At 36.7% G+C, this 19,874-nt stretch overlaps 3 protein-coding genes across 8 annotated transcripts; 2 read left to right on the forward strand and 1 right to left on the reverse strand.

Moving 5' to 3' along the window:
- The first annotated feature begins 6,405 nt into the window (after window positions 1–6,405).
- snx20 (sorting nexin 20) lies at window positions 6,406–8,130 on the forward strand. Of its 5 annotated transcripts, none has more exons than XM_060886741.1 (4): window positions 6,406–6,611; window positions 6,886–7,033; window positions 7,122–7,264; window positions 7,404–8,130. In XM_060886741.1, the coding sequence occupies exons 2-4, from the start codon at window positions 6,931–6,933 to the stop codon at window positions 8,070–8,072; spliced, it is 915 nt and encodes a 304-aa protein (XP_060742724.1). In that variant the 5' UTR covers window positions 6,406–6,611; window positions 6,886–6,930; the 3' UTR covers window positions 8,073–8,130. The 5 variants fall into 5 exon arrangements, with proteins under 5 accessions (XP_060742724.1, XP_060742722.1, XP_060742727.1 ...); XM_060886739.1 differs by having other exon boundaries at window positions 6,904–7,033; XM_060886744.1 differs by having other exon boundaries at window positions 6,907–7,033.
- A 410-nt stretch (window positions 8,131–8,540) lies between these two features.
- Window positions 8,541–10,982, forward strand: mphosph6 (M-phase phosphoprotein 6). Its single transcript, XM_060887554.1, has 5 exons — window positions 8,541–8,761; window positions 9,074–9,186; window positions 10,274–10,364; window positions 10,461–10,567; window positions 10,670–10,982. The coding sequence occupies exons 1-5, from the start codon at window positions 8,711–8,713 to the stop codon at window positions 10,803–10,805; spliced, it is 498 nt and encodes a 165-aa protein (XP_060743537.1). The 5' UTR covers window positions 8,541–8,710; the 3' UTR covers window positions 10,806–10,982.
- hsd17b2 (hydroxysteroid (17-beta) dehydrogenase 2) lies at window positions 9,441–14,636 on the reverse strand. 2 transcript variants are annotated; one of them, XR_009649557.1, is made up of 6 exons: window positions 14,318–14,636; window positions 13,800–14,012; window positions 13,430–13,615; window positions 12,748–12,885; window positions 12,200–12,619; window positions 9,441–11,853 (listed from the first exon to the last, which is right to left on the reverse strand). XR_009649557.1 is itself a non-coding variant. In XM_060887553.1 (5 exons), exons 1-5 carry the CDS (start codon window positions 14,604–14,606, stop codon window positions 12,276–12,278), a joined length of 1,170 nt encoding a protein of 389 aa, XP_060743536.1. In that variant the 5' UTR covers window positions 14,607–14,636; the 3' UTR covers window positions 9,441–12,275. The 2 variants fall into 2 exon arrangements, 1 of the variants encoding a protein (XP_060743536.1); XM_060887553.1 differs by having other exon boundaries at window positions 9,441–12,619.
- Between the last annotated feature and the right edge of the window lie 5,238 nt (window positions 14,637–19,874).

The raw sequence follows: 19,874 nt of genomic DNA on the forward strand, positions 1-19,874 counted from the left end.
GTTTAAAATTTTAGAGTAATTAAAATAACAACATAAAAAGCATAATAAAAAGCTACTATCCGGAGAGAATATACAAGATATAGGAAGTGCATTACAAATCAGATAAGGGGAAATGGTGTGATAATTCTTGCCAAGAAAGAATTTTTTTAAATATTTAAAAATATGTATATAATAAATAATATATGTATTAATAATATAATAATAAAATATAATAATATAAAATATAAAAAATTGACACGTAAGATCAATTTGAGTGTTAATTGTACTGAACACAACTTGCTTGAAACTTGAAACCCGCTCTTTTTATTTATTTACTTATTTTTCAAATTTAATGATTGTTTGAACCCTTTTTGACTGACATGTAATTATGATAAGGAGAAATAAAGGAGCATGTATGTGGAGGGAGAGAATTATCCATGTGTGTTAAATGGCCTAGCTGATTAGATTATGACAGCTGGCGCTCAGTGGGAGAGAAGGAGCTAGACATGAGATAGGACCTCCAACTGCAGATGGCAGAGCAGATAGATATCTACCTTTGATCCTAATCATGAACTCATTGTTAAACATATTCCCTATTGTTGATGTAGTTTCTTTATACTCCTGTACCTCAGGATGATCAGCCGATGTTTGTGTCCACCTTTGGGATTCTAATAGAGACCTTTTAGGTATATAATACACACTTTTCTAAAATACAGTATATGGACCAAATGGTAATTTGTTATTATTACTCATGGATAATCCTTCTCATCCTCTTCATGCTGAGCTGAGGCAGCTTAGGAGCACGTTGGGCCACAGATTCATGCCTCCAGACGTCTGAGGGGCTCTTTCATGGCATCAGTCATCAGATTCCGCAATGCAACTGTACCTAATACTTCCTACTCCGGTGACTAATACTCACAAACAAACACACGCTCAACAGTTAATTGTTATTTTACAGATACTGCACATGCTTATTCATACCAAGGATATTGCACATGCATATATATGAATCAAACTCAAGCATATGTACATACACACTGATTTATTGTTTCTATTATTTTATTGATATTAAACTATTTTTGATGTATATGTTTTCTTTGATGGTATTCATCTTACTTGCACTGTTGTGTCAACTACAAAGGATTAATCAAAGAAATTAAATAAAGTATCCTGTCTCAGTTCACATCACTCTGGATACAACCATCAGCCAAATGAATTCATGTACTGTATATAAGTTATGTGAAAAAGAAAACACAATGCAGAAAAATCACTTCTGTTCTACTGGATAGATAGATAGATAGATAGATAGATAGATAGATAGATAAATAGATAGATAGATAGATAGACAGACAGACAGACAGACAGACAGACAGACAGACAGATAGATAGATAGATAGATAGATAGATAGATAGATAGATAGATAGATAGATAGATAGATAGATAGATTAATACTTCATTGATCCCGAAGAAAATTTCATTAGGCTTTAAATAAGCCCCACTAAAGCAAAAGTTACAGTATAACTTACCAGTAGAGTCTGACAAAGCTACATGTGTGAATAAATATCACAAGTCTATCAAAGTGACAGTGTCATATCTGTGTAGATTTGCTTTCATATGCCCAAGAGGGACAGTCAGGCTCATGAAATATAAAAGTAGTTCTCAGGTCCTACCTGACAATGATGGTAATACACATGGGAATGATCTTTCCTTCAGGGGACGGTGGGTTTTTCTGTCCGATTCAATAACAGTCCAGACTTGCCATGACGGTCTCATATCATACACTCCACACCTGCTCTCCTCTTCCTCACTAATACAATCTTTGCCTTCATACACTTTCCTTGCCTTTGCCTTTAACACTTATGATTTGCCTATGGCCAGGATTTTGACCTTGCTGGGTTTCTGAGGGATCTTCCACAAGTAGATTTGTGTATTTGTGTGAAAACCTCTACATATTCGCACCAACTTAGACTAAACAGTAGTGACTGCCTTTCATTTTGGATTTAGTATTGTAGGCTTCAAAGAAGCTCCGGGATTATCCAGTGCAGGGATAAATCATTTGGAAGGTATCTGGAAAGTATTTTCAGTAATACATTATAAGCATACACATGGTTCATAAAACATTAATATATAGTGCAATGATTTTATTCCCTCATGGAGAGAATGTTTCTAATTTTCTGTGAGGCCTCCAAGCCAACCCTAACAGATGAACAGTGTAGTACTTCCACACACTCCATAGAATTGTAGCTGCATAGCAAGCACCATGAGACATTACCCTTTATAAAGGAAATTACTTTCCTGTCCTTTTACTTTGCCACAGCAACCCTGCTGCTCCTCTTCCTCAGTACAGGAGAGGCTTCAGACAAGTACAGTGGGTCTAGTTATCCCACACAGCACTGGATTTTGTCCCAAAGCAGCTTGAACAGGATGGTGTAAAGAGCAAACCTTTGAGTGTCAGGAAATGTGAATAAGACCTGCAATGCCTTCATCAGAGGGACAGAGAGTAATCTTTAATTAACTAAAGTCTTCAAGCTACAGTAAAAGCTAAATGCCTTAGAAGAATAATTCATAATTACTAACCCAAACTATAGTCGACTACCCAAGACGAGTTTAATGTTATTCACTTTCCTTAGCACTGTACTGGAGCAATAAGCTAATGTAGCTTACAAATAATGGAAATCTATGTCACTTATTTTTATCTCATCAATACCTGACCTAAATCTTCCCAGATGATAGTGTAACAATACACAGTCAGTAACATTTTCTATATAATCATTTGTAAAATAACATGAGTAGTGTGAATATAGGTGTATTTGGTGTGAGAAGCCTTGTCCAAAATATCTTCTTCATAATGTTTCAAGATTTAGCTTCCTGCTTGGGTTTTTATAGGTTAAATTCTATCTTGTCCTAAACCATACCAGCAAAGTCTGTGTGACATTACTGAAGAGCTGGATGCTTTTTGAGGTGTATATTTCATAGAAAATTATTGAATAAGAGAGGCATCCACTACAAATTTGCAAGATTAAACCGTATAGCTTAGTGCAGAAATAAAGCTGAAAACAGCAGAAAAATAGTGTCTTGGCCGACTGATGTAAATTGGTAAATGGATATTTGTGGCCATGATTATGATTATGATTATGATTATTCACGTTGATACATGAATCAGAAGGTAGATGAAAACCAGATAATCCAGAAGATCTTTACAGGGGCACAGGGAGAAACTCTTTACAGACAGTAGCCTGACCTCAGGATCAAAACATAGAGTCTGAAACTGTGAGTCACTGTGCCATCACATAGTATGGTGTTTTAGAAAATAATTTACACAGATTTCTGGACCTGTATTTGTTCTCTGCTTGCCTGTTTAACACTGTTTTTCCCCCTGATCCACTTGGCATGATGACCTCATATTTTCAGTGAAGTAATACTGAGACACCCAGAAGACTGCTGTTTTGTGCAGCATGGAATTGTTGGAGATAATGCAGATGATCTATGAATTCTCCTCACTGTCATTGCCTGGTACACTATTGTTCTCAAATTATAGCTGTGGCAGCCGGACGGTATGATAATCCAGGGACTGATGAGCCTTTGTGTTGGTTTGCTAGCATGTGTTGTTTGTGTCTGTATGTATGTGACAAAACGGTGTGTATAAAGCAGAATGTTATGCTGATATTTATATGTGACATTCTGCATTAGTTAACCTGTGTTTATAGAATATACACAAGTCTGTTAAATAGCTGAACATGATGTATATCGTTGTGTAGGGTTTGCATATGACTATAGGTTATCTTGTAGCATATCACATCGGATCTATTGAATAAATCTATTTAACAAAAGAAGTCGAGAGAAATGTTGAAGTTTGATTTGTTTTGTATGAAGGAGAGGAAATCAAATATTAATAATAAAAAAAAATCTGTAAACAACTAGTGAATTGTCATCTGCTTGAAAGGCAGGAAGAAGCTAAAGTTGAAAATGACTGTCTAAAGTTAAAAATGACTAAAGTTAATTATTGTCATATCACTCCATGACACATCGTTAGGTTTCTGTTTCATGTAAGGTAGCTACAGAGTCATCTTATTTCACGGTCTTGTTTCTCATCAGTATGATGCTAGTAAGATGTTAGATCTAACTAAGATACAAGGAACACATTTTAATTCAGGTACTGCTTATAAAATCTTAGATATTAATAGCATTTCTTAATTAGTTTGTAAGTTATTCTTTCAACCACTGTGAATTATTCATTAAATTCATATGGATCCAAATAAATTGACTGTATGCTGAATAAAACATATAATGTGACTTTACACTAATATAAATAGTGCACATTCTGGAGAAATTAGATTCTATTGGTTTGGTTTTACTTTATTCTATCATTAATGTCCAAAGACGTGAGATAAAATTTTATTTGCACTTCAAAATCCAGATGTTGATTTAGGTTTAGAGGAAAGGAACTTCACTGATCAGCCATGACATTAAAACCACTATCCAATTGTGTAGGTTCCCCTTGTGCCACCAAAACAGCTTTAACACGTTAAGGCATTGACTCCACAAGACCTCTGAAGGTGTGGTGTGGTATCTGGCACCAAGATGTTAGCAGCCCCGTACGGTGGTGGTAAGTGACGCACATGCACCTGGACCTCTGCATGATGGCCACCTTCTTCCATTTCTCCATAGTCCAGTTTTAATGCACAAATAAAAATTTGGAGGTACTTTTGGAGGTGTATAGGGCTCAGCATAGAATCTATGACTTTCTGCTTCCACACAGCCCCTTATACAGCAAGCTACAAAGCACTACATGTTTTTAAACATTTACAGGAACAAGGAAAAATACCTGAGTCAACAAGAAAGAAACCTTAAAAGGAATCAAAAGGGAACCCATCCTCTTCTGGGTGGCACCAGAAACCAGTGGGATTATACATAATCATCCTCTATAACTGTACAGCAGCGGTCAACATTAATTTGTTGATATTATCGACAGAAAAAGGGTAAATAAAATGTTTTTGTGTAGTGCCGGTCCGTAGAGTATCCATGTTGGACCATCCACGATAGCAGAAACTGACATCACATTTTCTAGAAATGAGATCTTCTTGATTTTAAAATATTCTATAAATATAAAAGCATGTCAGATATTTTATTGCACTCATTCAGATAGGAACACATCTGCCTTGTGTTGTTCCTGTGTATATGACAATACTACTGTACAATTTAAATGATAAAATCCTATTAGCTATTCAGCAGATGGGCCAAGTGTCACAATGAGACAGTAACACTTCTCACAGCTGGCACGGAGAGAGCGCACTAACCCAGCATCTGTGGAACAAAACAGGAATTATGTCAGGAACAATAGAAAATGTATGTTTCAAAACTAATAAATAAATGCCAAGCACCAGGCTGCCACATTAAACAATGGAGTGAATTAAAAATAGTTGCTTGATGCCATTGTTCTCGGGGCAATGTCGGGTTATGTGCTTATGGCCGTATGAATGAGTGGAGCTGAGGAGGATCACACAGATGCACTTGTCTCATACACTGGTTCATGCATCCAAAACTCACAAGCATCCTACTATCATTCTCACACACTGCTAAACTGTTGCAGCAGATGTGTGAAGTCATAAATGTTTATCAAGATTAAATCAGGTTTAACTTGGAGTGTAATTAAACAAAATCACACAAAGAATAAATGATATAGAGAAGCTGAGAATGTTTAAACAGTAATGGAAGCTGCTATACCACAGCAGCAAACTAATGTTATTTACTGTAAAACTGCTTGTGATATAGCATTAGAGCAGCATTTACCTGATATTGATAAAAAATAGTGTCTCGGTTTAACCAGCTTGGCTTTATCAATCTAAAATGTTCTAGAGGTTTTTTTTTTTAGATACAATCATTTCTGCATTAATGCTTGAATTATATTAATACAGATTTGAAATGTCATAAGCATTTTCTTTAAACTTGTGTTTCCTTCAATAATCTGAATCAGATGAGCTTTACAAATGTTCTAATACAGAGAGAGCTGTCATGAATCCTGTTTAATTGGAATGAAAGCCTGCATCCACACCAGCCCTTAATGGATAAGATTTGGAGACCTTGTTTAAAAAAGTATTTCTGTGACATTCTTTTTTTTTAAATTAAACAACGCCCCCTGGTGGATAATAGCATGGATTTAACTGCAACTCCAAGAACCACAACAACATGTCTTTTCCCATGTCTTCCCCTGGATTGTTACTGGAAAATTTTTAACTCTTAGTAAAATAGCTTGAAAAAGTTTAAAATCTGAGTAAAATTGCAGATATTTTTTGGTTGGTTAAAAAACAAACAAACAAACATAAAAGACAATGATGACACGGTTGTATTAATGAAAGCTATGAAGAACAGAGACCCTCCTATTTTTGGTTTCAGTTCCTCTTGAGATAATGTTTAGCAGGTTATTTTTACACCACTGGCTCTATTCGCTCCAAACCTGAAGAAATATTTCCGTAGATTTAGTTACAACACCACAGTGTTTTCAGTAGATTTAAACTGATTTGATTTTAAAAAAGCAACATGTTTTAACCCAGGTTCTTCACACAGGTAACTGAGTTTTCTTCAACTGCTTTATTTTTTTTGAACTACTACAGACTACAAGAAAGAGAGAACGGTAAATTTCCATTCTGTTTTCAGCATAATAAATACTGATCAGACCACTTCTTCCACATCTGTCAACTACAACCTGAAAACTAAGGGGTGCTGCATGTCACAGCAGATTTATATGCATCATTGAAATGTGTTTTTCTCAGCTGTGCAGTTAGAAATTCTTCTCTGTGTAGTATATGAATATTTGTGCAGTGTAGCACCATTGTTTAATATTTGTATATTGTTTAATGTGTATTGTTTAATTAGTATATTGTTTAATGTGTAATGTATACTGACAGATGAATCTTCTACTTTAGAAGAAGTATAGAGGAAATGTTGTGAATATGGATTCTGACTCTCAGCTACTCAACTTGAGGAATGATCATGGAATGGAAAACAGGCAATGTTTTAGCACTGAGCAAGTAGAGCAGACACCAATTGATACAGGTCAGTTCTGTCTGCTACACAGGATGTGAGTGCATACTTGACAAACTAAAGGTTCATATTAAAATAACTCATTGTTTTCTGCATGCAGCTGCAGGTGTCAGTGCCTCCTGTCTCACTACAGCAGAGCTTCAGCAGCATTGGAGGGCAGTGAAACAAGAGATTAGGTCTGTCAAGCTGTTGTTTCAGATCCCATCTACCCGTACGATAGAACACCCAACATCCAGATATGTGGTGAGTTAAGCAATTCACTGTGCATGGTTATCAATACCTCTTGTAATGCTATGTGTGTGTATTGTGGTTTTTATATCACTATTTGTATGAGGGCATCATGCTGGTTTATCATCATTTGTTTACTTGACCTTTCTCTCAGGTGTATCAGATAATAATGATCAGATCAGGGAGTTATGATTATAAGCATGTGACCATCGAGCGCCGCTACTCAGAGTTCCTCCACCTGCACCATGAGCTCCTTCAGGACTTCAACGAGGAGCTTGAGGATGTCACCTTGCCCAAAAAAAGACTGACGGGCAACTTCTCAGAAGAGAACATCAACGAAAGGCGTGTGACTCTCTGTGACTATCTGACCCAGCTGTACTCTCGGAGCTACATCCGCCACTCACCTGCTTTTATAGCATTCTTCACTCACACTGAGCTTAAGACTGCCTATGATCTGTTGCGTGGAGGCCAGTATTCTCAAGCCCTAGTGATCCTGCAGAATGCACTAGTGCTCCAGGAGAAACTGTGTTCTCATAATTTGTCCTTGCTTGTGCCAACACTGTGTGCACTGCTGGTGTGCCAGCGAGACCTTGAGGATTTCCACACAGCTTTCCAGACTGGTCACAGGGCACTGCCAGGAGTAAGGCGCTATGGACAGCACAGCTATCGTACACCGCTGCTGGAGGCCATGGTCGATCTGGGGTATAAATTACAGCACCCTGTGGCTCAGTTACAAGAGGAGCTCATCAGAGTTCAAAACTCACCACATGGACCTGAGTCAAAAATGTCATTAAAACAACTTGTGGTGCAAGAGTTTACATAAACCTATATTTCATTAAAATGTCCACAAAAATGAATTTAACTTTATTAAAATGTCCTCAACATACTGAACTTGTGTGTCAGTGTCACTATGATTATTATGTATGCAGGAAACATGACTTTTTGAGAGTGAAAGGGTTCTTTAATGTGTTTTTTTTTCTTACTGTGAATCCAGGACTCTGTGCTTAATACAATAAAAGTTAGGAAATAAGACAACTGTTATTAAATAAAGAGTGAAATGTAAATAAAATCTCACTCACCAACACAGGCAAAAGATTTCAAACAAGTGAATATTACAATGTACTGAAACAATGAAATGCTTATATTTGCGTATATTTTAAAGCATTTAGAAAGCATCATGATTAATAAGAAGAAGAAAAAACACTGACGTTCAAGTTTCTTTTCCATCATTAATGCATCAGGCATGAGTAGCCGCTGCACAATCGACTTTGCGATTAATTGCGTCTTACTGAGGTCTCTTGCGCATGTGTCTATGGAGCATGTTTACGAGATTATGTTAGCTAGATGTTATGCTAGCTAGATGTTAGTTAGACGCTTCATTTGGGAAATAAAAGCAGTTGTGGGTTTTGTTTTGTTTCGTTTCATTCACAGCCAGTACATTTTTAACAAGAACCTGATAAAATGGCAAACGACGGCGCAACAAAACTGTCTAAAAATCTTTTACGGATGAAGGTAAGTGTTGTTTTCTCTCTAACTCCATCACAGACATGTACAAGTAAAGTAGAAGGAAAGAAAGAAAGAAAGAAAGCACATGTGCTGATAAACAACCACAATAAGTTATATCAAATAGTAGGATTTGTAGTTTTCACAATAAAAAGCTTTGTAGTCAAGATACTGAGACAATAATCGTGTAGGGTTTCAACTTAACTGGGGTCAATTTTTCATAAATGTCATATCTGACTAAATACATCTGCAGTTGAAGTTTTGATTTACGAGGTTTGTTGTCGAGCTGCATTGCAGACTTTACTAACACTTTCTCTGTAGTTCATGCAAAGAGGCCTTGATGCAGAGGTAAAGAAACAACTCGAGGAGGAAGAAAGGAGGATTATAAACGACGAACATTGGTATTTGGACCTTCCTGAGCTTAAAGCAAAAGAGTAAGATTTTAAAGTCTTTCTGAGGTTATGATTATGACACTATATGTCTGGGATATAATGGAGAAAGACTGGGATTTAGAAGGTGGTGAAGCAATACTGATTTCATGAGTGTAATTAATGATGTAGTAGCATCATGAACTGTGTTGTATGGAAGTGATGTTTAGGCAGTCAGGTGAAATACTATGTGAAGGTATACAATATATTATTAAAGGTATACTTGATTGAGAATAGAAGCGAAACCATAGCAAAACAAGTAGCTATCAGAATCAGGTTTATTGGCCAAGTGTGTTGACACACACAAGGAATTTGGCTCCAGCTGTTTGTGACTCTCAGAAGTACAGACATAACACTACTGTACAAGATAAGACAATACAGACTATACAAGACAGATGTAAGATGTGATACAGTTTGAGTATTAAATATGAATACAGAATATATGACTGATGACCTCATCACTCCGCGCACTGCACCCCACACCCTCCGATCTACCAGCACTGCTCGACTGGTTCCACCATCTCTCAGGGTAAGAGGCAAGTATACTACAAGACTCTTCTCTGTACTGGCACCAAGGTGGTGGAATGAACTTTCCCTAGAGGTCCGGACAGCTGAGTCACTGGCTATTTTCAAGCGGCGGTTGAAGACCTACTTATTCAGGAAACACTTCAACTAGCACTTCTTTCCTTATCTTTTGCATTTAAAAAAAAAAAAAAACACCTTTGACACTTTTTCATTGTAACTTTGAACAAATGTTTTAAACTCATGGTATCTTAAATATGTAACTTGGTGAGCCAGCATTAATGTATTCAATGCTAGAGATTTAAGCACTTATGTACGTCGCTCTGATAAGGGCGACTGCCAAATGCTGTAAATGTAAATGACTGATTAGTTATTATATATTATTAGTTATATATGTATATATTAGAAAATTACAAAGATTGAAATGTGTGGTGATTTAAATTTCTGTAAAATAACAACTCCCTGCTTGTATGTTTTCATATATTGTTCATATTAATAGACCATATTGTTACCCATTGAACAGCACTTGTTCAGTTTAACAGCAACTGAATTGTGCATGTGCTTTATGTAGGAGCTTCATTGTTGAAGAAAGAAGTTATGTCCCATGTGAAGACTTGGTTTATGGGAGGATGTCATTTAAGGGATTCAATCCTGATGTTGAGGTAAATGACTGTAACTTTTCTCTGCTTTTAAGTTCTATTCATATTTTCTGCTAATATTATAGTGTCTTCTTTACCATCTGATTGAATCCTCAATAGAAGCTGATGGTTTTAATGAACGCTCCCAAAGAAGAGGATGAAGAGGTGGAGGAGAAGGATATGAGTCGAATGGACACAGATATTACAGATGAGGAGATGGCCATGAGGTATGCATAAGAAAATATTTAACATTGGTTTTGCATTGACCATTTCAAATAGCTTCATGGTTACTATGCACATTGTAATTGAAAAACATTTTTTACTTATAGATATGGAAGCCTTGTTGAAAGCATGAAAAGAAAATTTGCAAAAAAAAGGGACCGCACATCTCAGAAGAATGAGGACGTCAACCATGATGTTGGAGAGACAAAAGCCAAGAAAGTTTTCTTAAAGCCTCAGGACTGAGGCATTTTAATAGGCTTTATAAATTGTGTGTGTGGTGTTTTTTATAAATACTTGCACACGCTTTGGACTGAGTGTTTTTAATTTTTTATATTCTGTGAAAAAATGTGCTGTAAAATGGCAGCAAAATTAATTACATCTTTATTTTTTAAATGAATGATTATATTGTGAACACTGTAATGTTGTAGTGTGTTTTTTTTTTAATTATTTCACAATTTTTGGCCACCCATGAGAAGGGATAGTTTTGGGTGCTTGTACAAGATCTGATCTTGTAATAGATTCTAGACCAGGGGTCAGCAACCCGTGGCTCCGGAGCTGCAAGTGGCTCTTTGAGTGTTTAAGGTTGGTCTAGACAGTAAAATGCACCAGAAAAATATCATGAAGATATGTATGGAATTCTTTCACAAGGAAAGGGTGAGTGCTCTGTTGGTCTGGCATTGTGGTGTTGCTTAACTCACTAATGTGTTCCTTCTTTTTAAGAATATACCATTCACAAAGCACTTTCAACCCACACCCACACCTGGCTGTGTAATTGCAGAGCTTACCAGTCAGTTAACTTCTCACTTTTGCGACTGAACAAATGTAGGGATATTATAAAAGCTGAAAGTCTACACCTCAAGCATATCTTGTTTGCTTTACTTCAAACCCAATTAAGTGTGGTTGTCAGAGGTTATATAAAGTTGAGGCCATAAGTTTACATAACCCTTTCTGAATCTGTTCTGAAACGAGGGATATTATAAATTGCAGTTCATTTTTAGTTACTTCTGCCCTGAATAATATATTTCACATAACATGTTTACATATACAGTACAAGACAAAATAACTGGTCATACACATGAACCAGTTAAAAGTTTACATATGATTAATTTGATTTTTTAATACATTGTTGTTACCTGATCAGTGATTGTTTTTATGATAGTGATTGTGATAGTTGCTCTTTAGTCCCTTGTTTGTCCTGAGCAGTTAAACAATCCACGGTTCTTCAGAAACATTTTCCAGGTCTTTGCTGCTCCAGCAATCTTCTGCATGTTTGACCCAATTACGACAGAGACTGTAGATTTTGAAAACCATCTTTTAACACTGAGGACAAATGAGGGACTCGTACACAACTATTACAAAGTGTGTAAATATTCACTGATTGTCAAGAAGGCAACATGACGCATGAAGAGCCAGGGGGTTCTAAAATTTGGGTGATCAGCATGTTCTGTGAAAATTATTTTGTATTCTGGAAACATGCAAATAACCTGTGTTGTTCCTGAAGTGCAGAACTAAAAGAAAACACAAGATCTTAAAATAACCATTAACACCAATCATCCTGTTCTAATTATTACACCACCCTAGCTCTTGATGTATCATTTTGCCTTTATGTGTGTATATGTATAGCCTTAAGCACATACCTGCTCTGGTGTATTGTTATCAATAGTACATGTGCACTAAGGTTACAATGTAGTGTGTATTCTCAGTTTGAAGTGTTCATCTTTTGGAAGCCAGGGCTGCTGGACAGAGCCTGCCATATGTAAATATTTGTGCAAAAATGGCATCAAACAGCCATGTAGGGCAGATCCTTTGCAGGAACGGAAATGCCCAGGCCATGTGTCCCGGGTGATAAAAGGCCCCTGGCTTTTCTGAGAGTAATGCGTGTTGTATATCATCTAGAACTGGCCTGAAATCAGCACAGCTTTGAGCAGTCAAATTACTTAAATGCTGATGCATAGAGCAGATGTACTCTTCTCCATATGCATCTATTACCTCTAGGGGCTGGGTTCTGAGGATCTCCTTTTCAATGTTACACCATTCCTCTTGATTGCCTAAAATATCTGATACACAAATATTGCATTTTTTTAACATGAAAATTCATGTGAAAATTCAAGTGCTATTGACACAATATCATGGGTCTTGGTGGAAATACACTAAACTGTGTAAAAATGTCTGGTTCAGTTCTTACTCGTCTTGAAGGCCCCTGGCTGAATAATGACCACTTTTACACCCCATTTGGACATTTCCTGTCTCAGAGCTCCGTAGTAAGAAATCACAGCTGCCTTAGATGCACCATATGCAGAAAAACCAGGGAAGGGAACTTCTCCTAGGAAAGTCCATTCAAATAAATATTTACATATTGCAGAATGCATGAATGGAATGATGGTTAGACTATTTTGATTTGAATAGTTTGTATTTACTGACAGTCTATTTAAACTACTTAAACTATTTAAACTTTAAGTCTACTTAATCAATGCAATGAACAAAATGGAGTGCTTGTTCAAAAGAGCAAAACAAGTTAAATGGAATGAAAGAAAATCATTTAAAAATCAAACTACAGATAAACTCAAACATTAAACCACCAAACCAGACAATATCGAATATACTGGGCTGTTTTCTGATGTTACTTCACAATGTTCATAATCTAAAATCATGCTAACAAGACCAAGAACGTCCAGACACACAAAGTCATGTTGGTAACTAAATCTTATCTAGCATGTTATTTTTAGATAAGATTAAGATTACAAGAAATAGCTAGAAACAGATCAAAGCAAAAAAAAAAAAAACTATATACCTTCACTGGACATGATGCTACAAGCATAGGTGAAGTAAACATGACATTGCAATTTAGAGTAGAAAACACAACATACCTGACATGCTGGATACACACACAACCCTTCCTTTTGCTTGTCTTAACAAAGGCAGGAAAACTTTGGTCACCTCCACACCAGCAATAAAATTCACATTCAGGATTTTTCTTAATATTCTCATGGGAAGAAGTTCTCCATCACATATATGTCCCAGCACGCCTGCATTGTTCACCAGTCCCCAAAGACCTGCCCAAAGTGAAGAGCTCATTCTTTAGTGTATTGTTTTTCTTGGACAGTTTATAGTTAGTGTAGTTAGATCACAAAAGAGGCTTTACCAGTGTCACACAAGTTATCTCTTGATAAGGTATTGATAAGGAATTACCCACAACAAGCACTGATGTACACACTGTACATACTGTATTTACAATACCTGTCTCTCCTATTTGACTCTTGATAAGTTTATGTGCTTCAGAGATTTGGTTGATGTTTGTGATATCCATCTGTAGGATGGTAAGCAGTGAAGATGAAACTTCCCTGAGGTTCTGTGCACCAGGTCCAAACTCCTCCAGCACTCCGGCATATACCTTCATCCCAGCTTTGTCCAGGATTTTAGCAAGCTCATGGCCAAAACCAGAGTCACAACCTGTTTTACACACACACACACACTTTTGTGGCTGTTCTGTTCTATGCAAAATGATCAATTGCATAGGACATTTGCATGAAAAGTTTCCACAGCTAAATTTACTCAAATCCAGAAGCAATTTAGCAGCCTGAATGCCTGAGACTTTCACTGTCAACCGAACTTTACATTTTTTTATTTACATTGAAGCATGTCCATAAAATCCATATATAAATGTATACTCCCTATATTAGTTTTCAACTTATTTGCAGTTCACAACTACCTAATACAGAAGTCCAAGCACTGTTCCAAAAGGTAAAACGCATTACCTGTAATGAGCACGGCTTTGCCTTGTACAGGCAACCTGAACTCTTTTCTTCCTGCACTGAAGTGGATCAAACAGCAGCCACAGCAGACACTGAGCAGTATCACTGCCACACTTAAATTCGATATCCAATAACACAGCATCACCTCCACCACCACAAGCCCCACTGACCATGACAAGCGACTTCTACTCCATCCCACCATCTGGAGTGCGCCACTGGTAGCAACGATCAACACGCACAGCCAGAGCTCCATTCCACTTGTCTCCATTCTCACCAGCACACCTTGTGACATAAAATAAGGTGCAATGATTCACAGGCAGTCTTCTCTTTCCTTAACCTTTTACATAGAAGTACTATCTCATACAAGCCACACCCTACACACAGCCAAGGAAATCTCAAATCCGCCTTTTTATTTGAGCAAGTACAGATAGGGTTTTCTGGCTGGAACCTGTCATCTTATCAAGTCTTACAACAAACACATGCAACCAGGTTTCTGTCAACAAATACCTGAAGCATAAAAGCTCAAACTGCAAAAAAGGTTCTCATCTGAACCATCTAATTTGGTTAATTTTAATGGAATTTAAATGTGCTTTTAGTTCAGTTAGAATATCCTGAAAATGCAATAATAAACGATTACAGTGCAATTTAAATGTTCACTCTGATATAGCCTTAGAACCATTTCTGTAATTCTGTAATTCTTAATTCTTAGCGGGACAAATCCAAGATGGCAGTCTGTCCTTTGTTCTGTGTAGTGTTTGTCTGTTTTAACATTTTTTTATTTTGTAAATGGATTTTAAACATCTTCTCAAACAAATCATTTGCCTCTCAACAAAGCCTGGTGTGAGCCTTTCGAAAAATTGTGGTTTACTTCTCAGCTTATGAACTATTTTTTACTTAATTTGGTGGCCTGCTCCATGTGCTCTGCCTAATCAGTATGGCACTTCTGCTGCAAACCATCTGCTGTGGGGTTTGACTTTGGCCTGAATCAACAGCATAGGCCTATTGAAAAACTGGGTCTGAGAGTGTGGATTTTGCCTGGATTTTTGTGTTCGTCCACTTTCGGGTTGGATCTGCATCACTTTACCTGCTCCAGTTGCAGCCTGGGTCACCATCTGCTACAACCTGGCCTTCTACTCAAGCTACAGCCTGGATTTCTACCAGCTATAGCCTGGGTTTTTTACCAGCTACTGCCTGGCTTACATTTCACCAGCTACCAACTACAGCCTTGATCTCTATATTAGCTACCAGCTATAGTCTGGGTTTCTAATAGCTACAGCCTGAGTCCCTCTACTCCTCCATTAGCTGTTGTGCTGCGCCAGTTATCCTGCTTTGTGGTGTGAAACTCCATCATGGCGAGTCTGGTTCTTGCCTTTTTGTCTTTGCTCTGTCTGTTTGAAATCTCAGAGCATGAGGTGCACCGGGAGATTCTTGGGGGTAACTATGACGTTTCCTTAGATGCACTTTGTCATCACAATTAAAGGTTACTAACTGTGTATGGGATTTGGAGGGCAGTCAGGGGGGGGAGTGGATGTATGATATGAGCATGGGTTCTCAATATACAAACTTTAAACATCTTTTTAGCCTGCTCCTCCTAAGTGACTGGTTTATTCCATCAAAAAACTCTGGGTCCAAAACCAAGAGTGACGATTCTAAAAACTGTATGAAGCTTTGTCTTAATACACGCATGTTGAAATGAATTATCACACTTATGTTGTTGATGTCAGGAAATCTAATCCAGGTCCTGTGAACGATAGAATTTCGCTGCAAACTCCTGCTGACTTTCTAAATAGGTCTGGTATTGGTTTTGTGCACATAAACGTAAGACATGGTCAGAATTTGGGCCAAATCAACAAATGCTGATATTATGGTGCTATCAGAGATATGGCTGGGTAGATCCACCCCTGATAGTTATATTTATATGGAGGGGTATAATATATTTCGTATTGATCGCCATGCTAAAGGTGGAGGAGTGGTGATCTATGTAAGAAATAGTTTGCAGACAACAGTACTAATATCCAAGTCTGTGCCTAAACAATTTGAATTGCTAGTATTGAAAATTGAATTATCGAAGAATTGTGTTTTAACAGTTGCAGGATGTTATAGACCTCCTTCTGCTCCAAAGGATACATTATCCTCATTGTCTGGTTGTCTGTCATCTATAAAATATACCGCATTGGTTTTAATGGGTGACTTAAATTGGGACTGGTTAACTCCGGCATCTGACCTAATTAAAAGCTTTTGTGATTCAGCAAATGTGACCCAAATTATAGACTCGCCTACAGTACTAGGCCAAATCCTAAACATCCAGAAAAATCTACGCTACTTGACTTGTTTTTAACTAATATGCCACAGAAATACAAAGCGACTGCTGTTTTCGCAAATGATTTGAGTGATCACTGCGTTATTGCAGGTGTGAGAGACACCAGGAAAGCTAAATGTAAACCGCGTATTATAATTAAGAGGATTTTTAAGTCATTTTGTGAACAAGCTTTTTTAATTGATCTTAATCTCTGTGATTGGTCCAGGGTAAATTTGGACCAATTTGGATCCCGGAGCCTGAGATAGCATTGCAATATTTTAATTCACTTCTATTGGACATTATAAACAGACATGCTCCTCTTAGGAAGTACAAGATTAAAGGGCGTGATAATCCATGGTTCTCTGAACAATTGTCTGATTTAATTCATGAGCGTGATCTTGCGTGGGCAAAGGTTAAGAAATCTAAAAGCAGCTCAGATTGGCAATATTTTAGGCATATGAGAAACAAATGTGTCTCTCAGATACGTAGAGCTAAATCAGATTATTATGTAAATGAATTATGTGATTGTGCAGCTAACCCCTCTAAATTTTGGAAAGTTATAAAATCACTGTCTTCAGACTCTAGGGATACGGTGTTGCCAAATGCATTGAAGGTGAATGATAATATTAATACAGACAAAAAAAAGATGCTAGATTCCTTGAACAAGCATTTTATATCTTCTGGGTTGTTGTTTGAGCATGCAACATAACAACAGAGGACACAAGAGGATGTCTGGTGAAAATGTACCTTTCAATTTTGATCTTGTCCCTATAGCATTGCAGGAGGTATATGATGCTCTGGTAAGGTTAAATGTTAGGAAATCCTCTGGTCCTGATGGTTTGGATCCGTATTTTTTAAAAATTGCTGCTAAACATATTGCGGAACCTTTGACACATATTTTCAACCTGACTATTGAAACTGGAATAATACCTAATGTATGGAAGTCAGCATATGTCACTAATTTATTTAAGGGTGGTGACCGAACAAATCTAAATAATTATAGGCCAATATCTAAGCTACTGATTTTAGCTAAGGTTTTAGAAGGGCTTATAAGTGATCAGTTGAAAGTTTATTTAGAAACAAAAAACATTTTAAATGATTTGCAGTCTGGTTTTCATAAAAAACATAGCACTGTCACTGCTACTATGAAAGTGTTAAATGACTTAAGTGCTATTGATTCTAAAGAATATTGTGCTGCGCTATTTTTGGATCTGTCAAAAGCATTTGACACAGTCGACCACTCTGTCTTGTCTCAGAGATTGGTGGATATTGGAATGTCTTTAAAAGCAGTCAATGGTTTGGTGGCTATTTGAGTGGCCGAACACAAAGTGTTCAGATGGATGGTGTGTCCTCAAATTCATTATTTACACAAGATGGTGTCCCTCAGGGATCCATTTTGGGGCCCATTTTATTTACTATTTATATAAATGATTTGTGTCAGAATGTAACAACAGCAAAGTATCATTTTTATGCGGATGACACCATTTTGTACTCTTCTGCCTCTTCTTTAACAAGGGCCTTAGAGGACCTGCAATCAGCTTTTAACATTATTCAGAAGAATCTTAAAAAATTGAATCTGGTATTAAATGCTGACAAAACTAAAATAATGTGCTAATAAATAAATAAAAGTAAAATTAAAGTAATAAATAAATAATAAAGTAAAGTTGGGTTTCTATTATAGAAATAAAGGCTGTTTTTCTTTTAGTGCGAGAAAAACACTTATACAAGTAACATTTTTGTCAATGCTCAATTATGGTGATATTTTATATATGCATGCCAATCAGTCTTCTCTGAAAATGCTGGACTCAGTATACCATGCAGCACTAAGATTTGTAGCGAATTCCAGCTTTCGTACTCATCACTGTAAGTTGTTTGAGAGTGTTGGTTGGCCTTCTTTGCATAATCGCAGGTGGGAGCATTGGTATATTTTTCTTTATAAGGCCATACTGTGTAAACTGCCTTCTTATTTATGTTCTCTCCTTATTCCTAAAGTCACTGCTGGGAAATGTAATCTTAGATTAAATGGTCAAATCATGTATGACATTCCCCGAACGCGAACTGTCTTCGGTGAAAGTGCCTTTAAATTTTTTGCTCCATCATCCTGGTATAAACTGCAGAAACATCTAAAATTAGACTATTTACCAACATTGATGCAGTTTAAAATTAGGATAAAGGATTACTTGAGTACTATATGCACATGTGCTACTACTGAGTGCTGCTGGTGATTATGTGGAGATTATGTTTTATTTAATCATTTTTTTCTTTGTTATATCTTGTCTTTTTTTGCTGTATATTTTAAATATGAAACTTTTTGTACTGCTGTCTTGGCCAGGACTCCCTTGAAAAAGAGATTCTGAATCTCAATGGGATTTTTTTCCTGGTTAAATAAAAATAATAATAGTAATGATGTCCACACATCTCTGCACTGTACTCCTGTATGTCCACACATCTCTGCACTGTTAGCCTTTATATTTATTCACTGTACGCCTTTATATTTATTCACTGTACTCCTGTATGTCCACACATCTCTGCACTGTTATAGCCTTTATATTTATTCACTGTACTCCTGTATGTCCACACATCTCTGCACTGTTATAGCCTTTATATTTATTCACTGTATATACTTCCATATATACCACTTGCTGTAAATATGCTAGATATTTATCTGCACTTTTGCACGACTGCTACATTTTGCACTTCTGGTAGATGCCAGACTACATTTTGTTGCTGTGTACCTGTACAATGCAATGACAATATCTATCTATCTATATCACCATATATTTGTCATGGATAAATACATACACTATAATCAACATACTATATGTAAAGCATACCAATGTATACTTATGCATGTCTGATCAAAGGAAAGAAACCTTTATACTGGCAATAAAATTCACAATCAAGAGAGTTCTCCATCACCTGCATGTCCATGCACTCAAGCACTGTTCACCAGTCCCCAAAGACACACCCAGAGAGAAGAACTCATTCACTCGTGTATATAGTTTCAGCACCCAATGTACTGTAAATTCAGTAAATCACAATCTTATCAAGTTTTATTTTTCACATATTTTCAACATTACTTTCATCAAAAATGTAAATGCACAAGATTGATAGACTTTACCAATTGAAAAGTTGCATATGTTTTGGACATATTTTTGTAGGTCACTTTAGTTGCAGTGTTGTATAGCAGGTAGGTTAAGTATTAAGGACAACACCTGTAGTCCTGGTGTCATACAAGTTTACAAGCAATCATATAACCGC

The sequence above is a fragment of the Tachysurus vachellii genome, chromosome 14 (assembly GCF_030014155.1).
Source record: "Tachysurus vachellii isolate PV-2020 chromosome 14, HZAU_Pvac_v1, whole genome shotgun sequence".
In the NCBI taxonomy this organism is placed as follows: domain Eukaryota; kingdom Metazoa; phylum Chordata; class Actinopteri; order Siluriformes; family Bagridae; genus Tachysurus; species Tachysurus vachellii.